The sequence below is a fragment of the Gouania willdenowi genome, chromosome 24 (assembly GCF_900634775.1).
Source record: "Gouania willdenowi chromosome 24, fGouWil2.1, whole genome shotgun sequence".
Classification (NCBI taxonomy): domain Eukaryota; kingdom Metazoa; phylum Chordata; class Actinopteri; order Blenniiformes; family Gobiesocidae; genus Gouania; species Gouania willdenowi.
The window spans coordinates 10,678,761-10,691,311 of NC_041066.1; the positions used below are offsets into that span (position 1 = coordinate 10,678,761).

Sequence of the window (12,551 nt, forward strand, 5' to 3'; positions counted from 1 at the left end):
ATGCTTCTTCTTGACATATTACTTAAATTATAGAACATCAGATCAGTGCCGGTTTTGACGGAAAATCCAGTGTCTGGCCAAACCGAGACAAGACCGGGTAAAAATGCTCAAGACCAAGACCTTCAAATGTGGACTTAAAACCGGTTTCGAGTAAGGACTCTGTTCACAAACACTTTGTTCCTCCACTCCAATTTCAATGACACTATAATTCAAAACATTGTTGGGAAAATCTGGCATCTAATGCAGAAATCATACCTCATATGTCATTCAGAAAACATTCCGTCTTATGTCTCTGCATAACTTACCATTGTTCATTATTTACTGTTTATGATCATATCATAAGTATGAAAATAGAGGTGATCTAAACCAATTCAGTTTGCAAAGATGTTGAGCAGATCATTTATTTCATCCTGGGCATTCGAGATACAGATTTTCTTTAATTTTCTTTCATAGTAAATTCATCCAGTCTGCATTCATCCCTGTGGAAGGAGTCACAAACCTTTAACAAAGTAAGTTAACATCAGGAAAACAGCGAGTGCATTAAAAGCTTTTTGCAAGCACAAAAAAAAAGTGACAAGGAAGCAGGTAACATCACAGTGTGAGGACTGTGGAGTGCTCTTACATTATGTAAGAGCAGATACATGTCACCACTAATGGACATCAAGTGCTTCTTTTTGGAGCTCTTCTCTGGACATACATTAGAGCTAGAAACCCATTTCTCAATCCATAAATAGAGCACAACACACAAAACATTCAAGTCACACACTCTCTGGTTTCAAGACAAATACACTGGACACCCCAGTGGTCGTTAATGAGGAGGGCGAGGCAGGTGCTCCTATTGTGCAACACGTGCAAAACCATCAGATTAGATGATTCAAGCCCATGCCCTGTTTGTAAAAACATCCATTAAATAAGTTTCAGCTCAACAAACAGTATCATTATTTTTGGATTTTTTTGTTTTGTTTTTTGGGGGTGGGTGGAGGGTGTACAGTATATGCTTGCATTTTGGCCTATCTTTATGTGTCCCCAAACTATCACCTGTATTTTTAGTCAAAGTAAGTTCTAATGGTCGTAAATGTGCCCACAACCTGCTAAAAACATGACAAAAACTCAAATGCATTTCATCTTCAGTCTTCGTTTTGTTCCTTCAAAGCATCGAAGTAAAAGTTCAGCCTGAGAACAGCAGAGCAGGCTTCTTCAGAGTGCTCATGGAGGTCAATCACAGCTAAGGCACGATGACGCAGAGCGGAGGGAAATGTTCTGGGGTTCAGACAACTGTGTCCTCAGCTCTGTTTGTCCTGTATGTTCATCAGCCTGGTGTAGGACCTGGCTCGGTTGGCTGAAGAGAAAGATAGAAAGCAGAAATGGGAAAAATAAAAAATAAATAAATAATATATTCTATATATACTATTTAAAAGGTCTGTTTATTGACATTGGCTGTGTTTGAAATCACATACTAACGTACCACTTGTACTAAGTTTGTGTTCCCATTAGATAGCATGGAAAGATTGAGTATGTGAGAAATAACCAGATGTACAGTATACTATATCGAGATATTTTTTAAGTAAGCACGATGGGCACACTAGCCATACTCAACCACCCCATGATGCATTGCGAGCGGAACGTAAAATGGTCCTGGGACCAGCTTCAAGCTAAAAAAAAAAAAAAAAATTAAACTTCCCCTTTTCAAAACAAAATCATCTCTTCTTGTCCTCCACTATTTTTTAACGCTTTTGTAAATAAGGCTCTTGTTTTGAAGTTTGGTCAGTAGCACAATGAATGGCGGGTCTCCGAAAAACCCTGAAATGTTGGCATGAAATGTGTTTCCGTGAGTTTTATTGATGAAATGAGCACATGTTGATGTCCTACTCCCCATTTGTCAAACTCATGTCCCCGGGTGCCAAATTCGGCCCATGGAAGAAAGTAAAAAAATGAGAGAGAAAAAAATAATCAAATTAACTCACTCAGTGCCATTGACGAGATATCTCGTCATTTCAAATCCAAATGCTCAGTGCCATTGACAAGATAACTCGTCACAAAATATCCCCAGGCTGTGAGCCAGATAGCAAAATAATAGGTGACATGTAGGAGGTAGCAGCGCACATTTGGATGAGAGATCATCCATGCTCATCACAGCTCAGAGGGAGAGAGGAAAGGCGTTTATCAGACAGAAAATCGCGCTACGTACAGGGTTGACGTTCCCAGCTGCGCACACTCCGACCAGAGCAAGTGTGGAATTCATGGATGATGTGGCGATTGTGAGATAAAACCATAAAAAAACGGGGTAAGCAGTGACACTCTGTATGTCCGGGAGGGAGAGGAAGTTGTGTGTGTACAGACTGACGGGAGAGAAAGTTGGAGGAACGCCAAAATACAATAAGAAATATATTCAACTCTGACCCAGATAGCAAAATAAGAATTTTGCCATCAAAAGCCCGGTCTGTGTTTTTTTTGTGTTTTATATAAGGAAACGATGTTCAGATGTTATAGATGTCACTAAAGCAAAAAAAAAAAAATAGCTTTAAAGTCACTGACAGGGTTTTTTTTTTTTTTAGAAAAAGGCTTTTTTCTCAGCTTTTTGCTCTGATTTGTGTAAAACTTGCTCTATTCAACGGCTGATTACAAAAGAACAAAACGAGCCAGAAATAAAACAATTTTTTGATGAAAGTCGAGGCTTCAATCTTTCAGAATCTGATTTCAGATAGTCATAGTAGAAAATATTCTGGGGGTCTTTAAAATCAGTCAAAATGCTCAAAAACGGCTGGCACTGAGGGGGGTAGAAAATCTGAGAATGGCTGGCACTGAATGAGTTAAACTCAACAGTGCTGCTGCTTATATTGCGCTATTTTCATTTTTAAGGTTAAACTGTTGAAAAACTCAAAATTCTTACAAAACCCTTCAATTTTCCTAAAATGATTACATAATATTCCCCTTAATTAAATAGAAATTTGGTCACTAAATCTAGGAAATTTAAAGTGAAGTTCCTGTTGGGACTGATATCTGTCACTTATTGTTTGGATATTGTCTGTTTCTTACATATTTAGTATTTTATGTATACGTAGAAGTCAAAACCAGGGCACAATTATGTTGAAATTACTAATTTTCCCGCATAAAATCTGTCGCACACTTGAGGTCAAACTGCTCCGTGTTTGGCCCCTGAACTAAAATGAGTTTGACAGCCTTGTTCTACTGTACTTGGTCACTTTCTCGCTTAAAATGCTTTCAGAACTTTCAAAGGAGAGAATAAACAGATATTTAGCCTCTGTGTGCTTCAGGGTCGGAATGCATCTGGGGAAACTTGGAAGTATACTTCAGTGGGAGCCTTCACCCTAACCATACTTATAGTATATAGCAGACAGTATGCACTCATTGAGTTTGTAGTTTACAGTACGGTGTCACGGTCTGAGTTTCCCTCCGTGCTGAGATTCTCTTAAAATCTGAGTACGTGACTGCTACGAACTGGGATGTACCCGTGCTGGATTATACTGCTTTGAAAAAATAAAGTTACATTAGATTAACTGTTATTTACTGCAATGTATATTATAATTATGTTTTTTCCAGCATGTGCTTTATTTTTATTCGAACAGAATACAAGTAATTATTAAAAAAACTGCATTGAATAGATTATAAAACATTTTTTTAATACAAACTCAATACATGTAATAATAAAAAACTGCATATAATACATCATAAAACACATTTCTCCGGCCTCGTATATTGAGCAGTTGTACATTTTTCCCCAAGAAAAGGAGTTATTCAGCACTCGTCAAATAACATTATCTTTGAAATTAAACTTTTAATCTCAGCACGGCGGAAGTAGAAAAAAGCTTAGCGGAAGTAGCATAAATTCATTTTCCGGTAGTGCGCATGCCCATAATCGATCTCAGCACAAGGTAAACTCAGACCGTGACATCGGAGTGTGCCATTGTCGGAAAAGTTTTGCGCACTGCATTGTGGGATGTGGAGTCCTGTAGAAATTGCGGAAAGAATGAAGTAAAAACATTTCTATGTATCCGTAAAACCGAATAATTTTGAACGGCAATTTCAACCTTTCACACCTTTTCTTCAAGAAAATGATCTTGTGTTTATTGATCCATGAGGCCAAAGCTATAGATTTATCTGACAGAAAATATTCCATCTCCAGCAGCTTTAATAGAATAGCGATCCAACAATGAACCTGGTATAGGAATACGTGTTTCGTGACCAGCAACAACCCTTGAAATCATTCTTACATGACAATAGCATGTTGGTGGGAGGGAGTCTTATGTGTACCGTCGCACCATCTCAAAGCGTTTGTTGTTGTTGGAGTTCCCCACAGTCAGCGTCTTACAAATGTTTCTTAAGTCCTGTTGAACGCCCTCAAATACTTCACGACAACCATCATTCATCCCCCCCCCCACAAACAAAAAGAGAATCCCTAAAGCCTCATCACGGACCCAGACCCAGACCTGGATATCACAGTCAGTCAAGTCGTCCCTCCACAAAGATCCCTGAACCCCAGAAAGGCCGTCAAAAAATCTCTCTGTGTGTGACAATAGGCGAATTAAGCTGGTTACTCACGGTGTATGAGCTTGCGTTTCTTTTGTTCCGAGTGAAGGAAGCTGCTCAAGTAGAAGATGACGGGCAGAAAGAGCATGAAGCTGGAGACGGCGAGGACAGGCACCGTCTCGTCACGTGGGAGCGAACAATTGAAGTTCTTGCTCCAGAGTCTGCGGGTCATGTTCATCTGAAAATTGGCAGCGGCAAAAAATAACAACAACTTCAGCTCATTAGAACGAGAGGACACGCTCACCACAGACTCAGTCGCCTCAAAACTTCATGGAGGTGTGTTCGAAACTACAAATAATGGAGCTTTACCAGGAACAATCAAAAATACTAACAAACAATACCATTAGAAGAAGTTTTAATCCAAATCCATATTCTCTATGACACCATCGAACTATAAAAAAAATGCTGTAGTGGTTTTTATCATGTGAAAAAATGTGACTAAAATGTCAACTTGATAAAAAAAAGAAGTTTGAGTCTCGTGATAATTTCATATTTATGATAATTGAGTTGAGGCAGAGCTGTTGAAGTGGATCACATTGGATTGTAGCGCAGTTTTAACAAGCCCGAGAACTTAAGTTGAACTAGTTAAGTTTTACTATTTAGCTTCAAAATCCAGACGTATAATAAAAACCTGCAAACACATGTACCAATAATGCTGCAAACTAAGCCTAGTGAATGTCTGTATTATGCACTTTATTTTGAAGGCACAGAAGATGCAGCTTTTTACTTTGTGCTTAAAAGCAGGACATTTCTGCAGCTAAATGTTCACATAGCTGAAGTATCAGATATACGTTAGTGGTAGGACTTGATCAGTGTTGGGTAAGTTACTCTAAACTTGTAATATATTTATATTACTACCAGTTACTGGGATAAAAATGTAATATATTTGTATTACAATATTACTGTTTTTTTTGTTTATCTAACTGAGTTACACTTCTTTGAGTTACTTTTGGTCCAGAACATTAATTATATCACACTGATTGTGTTTGAATAACATCGGTCTAAGTTTTGTTTCAAATACTTCTGCTGTTTCAGGAGCAAAAAGCTCTTTTTTGTTCCCCATAAGTTATATTTAACAATAATAATCATCATTTTTTTCCTCAAATAATTACAAACGGTGAGAAAACAAAGCAAATATGCACTTAAATTAAATATACATGTAACTTGTATATTACCACGTTTCACTTTTGTAATGAGTTAAATTACTGAGTTACTTCAAAAAGGAATATATTACTGTAATGTATTACAAAAATAACTAGTTACTCCTGACAATGGCTGTGGCATCTGCCACAAAATTAGGAGATTATTGGGTTTCTGCCTCCAGCTGTGCAGACCCACATGTGACATGGTTTAATTGTGTTTTAACACCCAACAGAACTAACAGATGGCATAATAAAGAGATGACCAGGTTATTCCCATCCTTCCTGTGTCTGTTTCGTGTGTCACACGTACGGCGTCCTCGAGGTCGATGCACATGGTGTCATTCTTCTCCATTCGGCCGTACAGCTTGTTCACATCGCCGTACATCTTCTTACAACTTTTGCACAGTTCAGTGTGATTCCCCTGTGTGGAAAACAGTCGACACGTTCTGTAAACAAACCCACGAAATGCAAAGAGATGCATGTTTGGTTCATGACGTACCAGTTGATACTTCTCAAAGCAAGTGAGGGTTTGATTGAGGGTGCTCAGGAAGTTCAGGGTGTCATTCGTCAGGCTGTGGGAGCGATTATTGATACACTCTGAAAAACACATGAAAAAATATCATAATTCTTCACAATCACAAAGATGCTTGCTTGATTAAATACCCTGTTGTTGCATAAAATACATACACTACAGCCATAGTTATTGAGTAATACAAATGAATAACACAGATTATCCCTTCATTAACGTTGCAGTGTTTTTCAACCTGGGGGTCGTCACCCCATGTGGAGTCACCTGGATTTTTTCTTTTTAAAAAAAATAAATAAATAAATAAAAAAATAAAATAAGGTTACCTGAAATGTCTAGGAATTGGTAAAAATAAATAAATAAATAAATAAAAATGGAAGAAAAAAAAGATATATACTGATTGAAATTATATTTCTAAATTATTATCATTTTTCTAATTAACAAATCACATACACAATAAATGTCAAAAAACTGTATTCTATACTTAAACTTACTCAAATATAAATCTAGTTCACCTACTCTGTATTTGTAACACAGTTTAATAAACGTGATCAAAAACTAATTTTAGAAGAAAAAAGATAAATATCCCTGGGGTCGCCAGAAATGTATGATATCAAAATGGGGTCACGACCCGAAAAAGGTTGGGAACCTCTGTTATAGCGATAAGTGTGCATTTATGTTTAGGTGTATACAATATGTGCTTGTAAATACCGTACCTTCCGCGGTATAGGTTGCTTTTTTTTATGTATAGACTATAAAGGTAAAGGGTGTATCTGGGTGAACAATGTAGGTGGTGTTCTTAGTATAAGAATGATGTGAATAAAAATAAAAATAAAACTGTTACATATAAGAGCTTGACAATAGATTGTGATCTACTAAAGTACTTACCATTGTTAGTAACAAATCTTTCTGTATATTTATGTGTATACATACTGTAGAAATGTGTATGTGCATATGTCTGTTTCGTGCATGCAAACTGTTTATCTGTTATGTTCATTGTTTTGTGAAAGGAAGCAACAACTGATATGAATTATGACATTTATAGGGATGAAAATTATGAAAATTATGAAATTATGTTAGTTTGAAAAGAATCATGTGTATATGTAATGTACATTGAACTTGGAATAAACAATCAATCAATCAATCAAACTAGGAGCAGCACGACCATAAAAAGCTGAAAATTGACTGATATACAGTAAATATTATAAGCAGTGACGCTTGTAAGAATTCACAAAAAAAAAAGGGAAAATGCTATTGGCAATTATGACATTTTGTCATGCAACTTCGGCAAGAGCGATTTATGAGTGGATTTTCCAGGAAAAAAGCCAATTTCTTGTGATTTAAGGACCAAAAAATATGGTATATATTAAAAAAATAACATTGATGAATGGTTAAAACTTTTTTTTTTTTTATTTACTTCCCTATCATTCAAAGATGAAAAAAAGCATTCTGGTTGAATTTATCAGATTTTTCCAAGGAAACAAAAATAATCAAAAAATCTAGTCATTTCAATATTAATAGAAAAGAGTGTGTGATAACACATAAGCTGGACTGGATCTTCAAACTGTGGTGCAAATATAGGATATAAATGCACAGAAATAATGGGGGAGATATTTGCTCCGTCTTGGAGCAGACTTACTCTCACAGTTAGAACTGGTCCACAGGTCCTGCAGGTTGCTGTACAGCTGGTAAACCACCATGAGTCGATCGGAGCTCAGGAGGCTGTCCCTGCAGCTTTCATTACCAGGACCCACCTGAGAAAAACACATGAACCCTTATAATAAACAATAAATTAAAGACATCAACATATCACCATTAAAACAAAGAATATACACTGGTCTGATCTGTGGAGTCAGAGCGAGCTTATGAAATAAACGGCCATTAAGTATCCTTATAAACATGCTTACTGTTTGGCTTAAGTGAAAATATTTGTGCTGCTATGAAGGAAAACTTTAAAATAATATTCACAAACTATAAATGACCCTGAACCTTTAAGTGTTTTACTCCACAGAGGATAAATGTTCCTCCTCGTTCTTAATCGTCTACTATCCTCACTACTAAGGCTGAACGATTAATTACATTTGCAATATTATCGCGACGTCTAAAAATGCAATTTTCTAACCGCAAAGGCTGCAGTTTTTTTTTGTTTTTTTTTTTACACTAATAATTTATTTTAAGCTTGTTGGAGTATGATTTACCTAAAAACCGTCCAACTGGTTAAAGCAGATATTAGTAAGCTTTATTTATTTATTTTTTTTCTGTTTATTTTATTTATTTATAGACTGTCCCGTTAAGTTCAGACAGCGTTTAAGAAGTGCAGTCCACATGTTCACCTGTTTCATGAAACGTTGAAGTTAGTTAGATATGCTGAAGAGGTAAAGCCACAGATTTGTTTGCTTTATTGTTGTAATCTGTGCTTTAAAATGTATATTTTATATTTATTTAAAGTTTAAATCAATCAGAAATTGTTTATTATGAAACAAATTGATTTATTGCTTATGTTCGCTGAAAAATACAGGACAAGAGGCCCTTGAAAAAATAATCGCAATATTGAGGAAAAAAAAAAAAATCGCAATTCGATTATTTTCCAAAATCGTTCAGCCCTACTCACTACTGGCATTAACCTTTTTTTTGTTCTCTCCATGTTCAGTTTGTTCCTTTCACTCTGTACCTGCCTGATATTCTTATAAGCCTTTAATACGTACTGGACGTACTTTAAGTTGATGATTTTCTACCAGCTAATGTGAACTACATATTAATGATATAAACACAAAACTAAATCGTATTGTGTTCTTTTTACCTCTCAATCTCTTGCCATTAAGCTTTGAGCATTCAAAGCATCATTTATCTGATCCACAGACCAAGATATTTATCTTTATGTCTCCACCTTTCACCCTGAGAATACTGAATACTTGTAATTTACACAATGTGTTAAATTGAATCATCTCTGCAATGGATTATGCAGGTGTAAAGATTGTTTTTCTCATCTCTAGGCATCGAGCATTTAACATAATTGTCTGTATAATGCTTACTGATAAATATGATTAATGTGGAGTCCTGACCTTTCAACTAGTGTTTACAATGTTGTCATTTCTGACTATATTTAAACATGCATTTGTTTATGCAATAAAATGAATCCACTTAGCACAGATGTTACACACAGGGAAAAAAACCATTGCAATCCTTATTTAATCATTAACAGTCTTTTACTTCATTATGTGCGTTTTATTTTTTTCTTTCTTTCTTTAGTGTTTATTCTTTTTTTTAAACACGGTTTTTAATACAGGTTTTATATAACAACACACTGATACATACATACAAAAAAAGTACAGTGTTTATTTCTCGAGCCTGTGATTTCCCCTTGGGATAAATAAAGTATTTCTGACTCTGAGTCTCCATCAGCACTTCTGACTTACAGTTAGATTATTAGCCAAATTATTTGCTGAAATGGATTTCAATATTCAAACCTGAAGGTGTAAAATACATATACAAAGCTTAAAAACACTAAATATTGCCAGAGTTACAAAATTTTACCTTGATCTTCATCCAAAACCATTCAACAGAATGCTGTGGAAAAACTCATCATCACCAAGTAGAGTAAAAAGTTAGGAACTCAATTATAATCGTGGAAAACTAACGGAAAATTTGGAATCTGTGTTCTGAAAAGAAAAAAACAAAACAAATGTTTTTCCATTTATTTAAAATATGACATGTGACCCAGAAAAGCCTGACATTAATGTTTTGGAACAATCACGCATTTACGTCATGCTATTTTTCACTGGAAAACGGGTGACTGAATGTCTAGAAAATGTGACAAATGGAAAAATATGTCCAACTTCACTCAAACTCTAACACTACGTGTTACGGTTCAACTACTGGTCACGTTAAATATCCTGTGATCGAAGTGTGTTTTTTATTGTGTGGTGATGAACAAGCAGTTTAGATTAGGAGTGTGATGATATCTCGATATGGCGATATATCACGATATTTTTTCGCACGATCGATTATCAGATCATGTTTTTTATAATAATAATAATAATAATAATTTTTTTTTTTTTCATCATGTTTGTTATTCTGTGTTACAAATACAAAGTAGCCAAGATTAAAGACAAATTGTGCCAGCTCAGATATTTTTACACTGCATATACTTTATTTGAAGTACATTTATATTTGAGAAAGTGAAAGTATAGAATACAGTGTTTAAAATTGTATGTTGTTTTAATTCTAAAAAATATTTAATAATGATTCAATTCAAATAAATTTTATATAGCACTAATTACAACAATAGTCATCTTGTAGCAATTTCAAGAATAATTTAATATATAGATTAATAGATAAGAATATATAGATTTAATAATAAGAATTTAGTTATATATATATATATATTTTTTTTTCTTTTTTTTTTTCAATCCGTAATTACTTTTTAATCAATTACTAGACATTTCAGACAACCTCATTTATATTCCAGGTGACCCCTCATGGGGTCACGACCCCAAGGTTGAAAAACAGTGCCCTAAAGAGTGTTTACAACTTAAATGATTAGAGTTTGAAAACTAAGCAAGTATTGTAAAGAAAAGCTGGTGACGAAAATATGCATATATATATATAGATATATATTTATGATACCTTTTTTCATTATAGGCCGGGATACCGGACTCAAGACTTCTCTCACTTTGTTGTTGTTGTTGTTGTGTACACGAGTTAAAATCACTACTCCTCTGTTATTCATGAACGGATCGGGCTGAAATGTTAGTAGATATAATCTATGAAGCTTAGAGCCCGATTTTTCGATTTGGGGCCCCAAAAGAAACGAAAAAAACCAAAGTCAATTTCTCATTTATTTGCAAGTCAAATATTACGATGGTTGGTGGTACTGAATCATTGGCACATACCAATATATAAATGGGGTCCATTACCCCGTACGTGTCCCGCATTTTTCAAATAACTACTCCTCCGTTAGTTCTCGTTAGATCGGAATGCAGTTTTACTCTATGAGTGAATATGAGGAGATGCTCGGAGCCCTTTTCCAGTAATTTCCAAATTTATGGGAACATAGTCGTGTGACATATCGTTTTAAAGGTAATTTAACAGATTACGATTATGACAGTTGGTGGTACCAAATCATTGACACATACCAATATATGAATATTTTAATATAATATAATATTTTTCAAAATGACTACTCCTCCGTTAATGCTTGTTGAATCGGGTTGTAATTTGACATGGATATTCTACAATCGGATGTCAACAGCCTCTAGTCTCCCCCCCCTCACCCCCTTTATGGTTATTTCTAAATGTATCGGAACATACGTAATCGTGTGATATATCGTTTAAAAGGCAATTCAAGATAACCATTTCACATCGCACAATTTGATTTGTTATACTCGGCAGAACCGAGTCATTTGACTGAATTCTCGGGAACGTGGTACGTGCTATTCGGCCCGGTGACGTTCCGCGGCCCGGCCGTAGTTCATCAGAAGTTGTTTATCAAAATGCTCGTTTCAGGAGCTGCAGCTTTAGCTACTCCTCAGAACAGCATGAAAAGCTCAGTGAGATGGTTTCCTGAGTGTGTCCTTAACAAACCACATCGCGGAACTCACTCACACGTGCTGTCTGGCAGCTGTTTGTTAATAAATGTGCTTGCGTGGAATTTTGTCTGAACAAATTTAACCTCAGATTTGTATTTCTGGTAAAACATTATTTGAATTGAAATTATCAAGATGTATATCGTATATCGACATTTTGAGAAAAAATATCGAGATAGGAGTTTTGGTCCAAATCGCCCAGACCTAGTCATTACAAGTTCTGTTACTCACGTCGAGGTGACAGATACCACAGCACACCTACTGAGGTCTAATGGAGTCGAACGGAGTGTCTGATGGGAGATAAACCGAAAGCTCAGTCCTACCTGGTCTGAGATGTTCCTGTAGATGTCCTGGAGCCTGCTGTAGCTGGAGGAACAGTTCTGACACACTTTGACGGGTCGGGCTGCAAGAATCAGGCAGTCCACGAAGGTCACATACCGCTGTTTGAAAAAGAACAGAAGCTCCTTGCAGTAGCCGCTAATCTCCAAGTCTTCAGGGAATGAGGACATCAGACTGGTGGAGAATAAAGAGCTCATATCTGGTGCGGGATTCGGGCTGTCCGCCTGTACCATATAAATAGTGTTTAGCGTAAGTAAAGCCAACAATAAACTGTTTTTGTGCTGAGACATGGTTGAATCCTGGGCTAGTTTTCTCACTGCTGTCACCGCAAACACGTGACTTCCTCATTTAGTTCCAGAACGATCATGTGACAAAAGGCGGAAACATCGCGAGATTTGGTTTTCAACTAGA

The 12,551-nt window shown here is 35.9% G+C and overlaps 1 protein-coding gene across 1 annotated transcript; it reads right to left on the reverse strand.

Annotated features, from left to right (window-relative positions):
• Nucleotides 1–400: 400 nt before the first annotated feature.
• LOC114457735 (osteopetrosis-associated transmembrane protein 1-like) lies at nt 401–12,346 on the reverse strand. The gene is made up of 6 exons (XM_028439770.1): nt 12,125–12,346; nt 7,856–7,970; nt 6,190–6,287; nt 6,001–6,111; nt 4,561–4,726; nt 401–1,339 (listed from the first exon to the last, which is right to left on the reverse strand). The coding sequence occupies exons 1-6, from the start codon at nt 12,335–12,337 to the stop codon at nt 1,284–1,286; spliced, it is 759 nt and encodes a 252-aa protein (XP_028295571.1). The 5' UTR covers nt 12,338–12,346; the 3' UTR covers nt 401–1,283.
• Nucleotides 12,347–12,551: the final 205 nt, after the last annotated feature.

Coding starts and splice junctions, on each gene's coding strand:
- LOC114457735 (XM_028439770.1), bottom strand. CDS start 12,337: ATGAGCTCTTTATTCTCCACCAGTCTGATGTCCTCATTCCCTGAAGAC. Junction 7,971..12,124: donor ACAGGAACATCTCAGACCAG/GTAGGACTGAGC, acceptor TGTTTTTCTCAG/GTGGGTCCTGGTAATGAAAG. Junction 6,288..7,855: donor GACCAGTTCTAACTGTGAGA/GTAAGTCTGCTC, acceptor TGTGTTTTTCAG/AGTGTATCAATAATCGCTCC.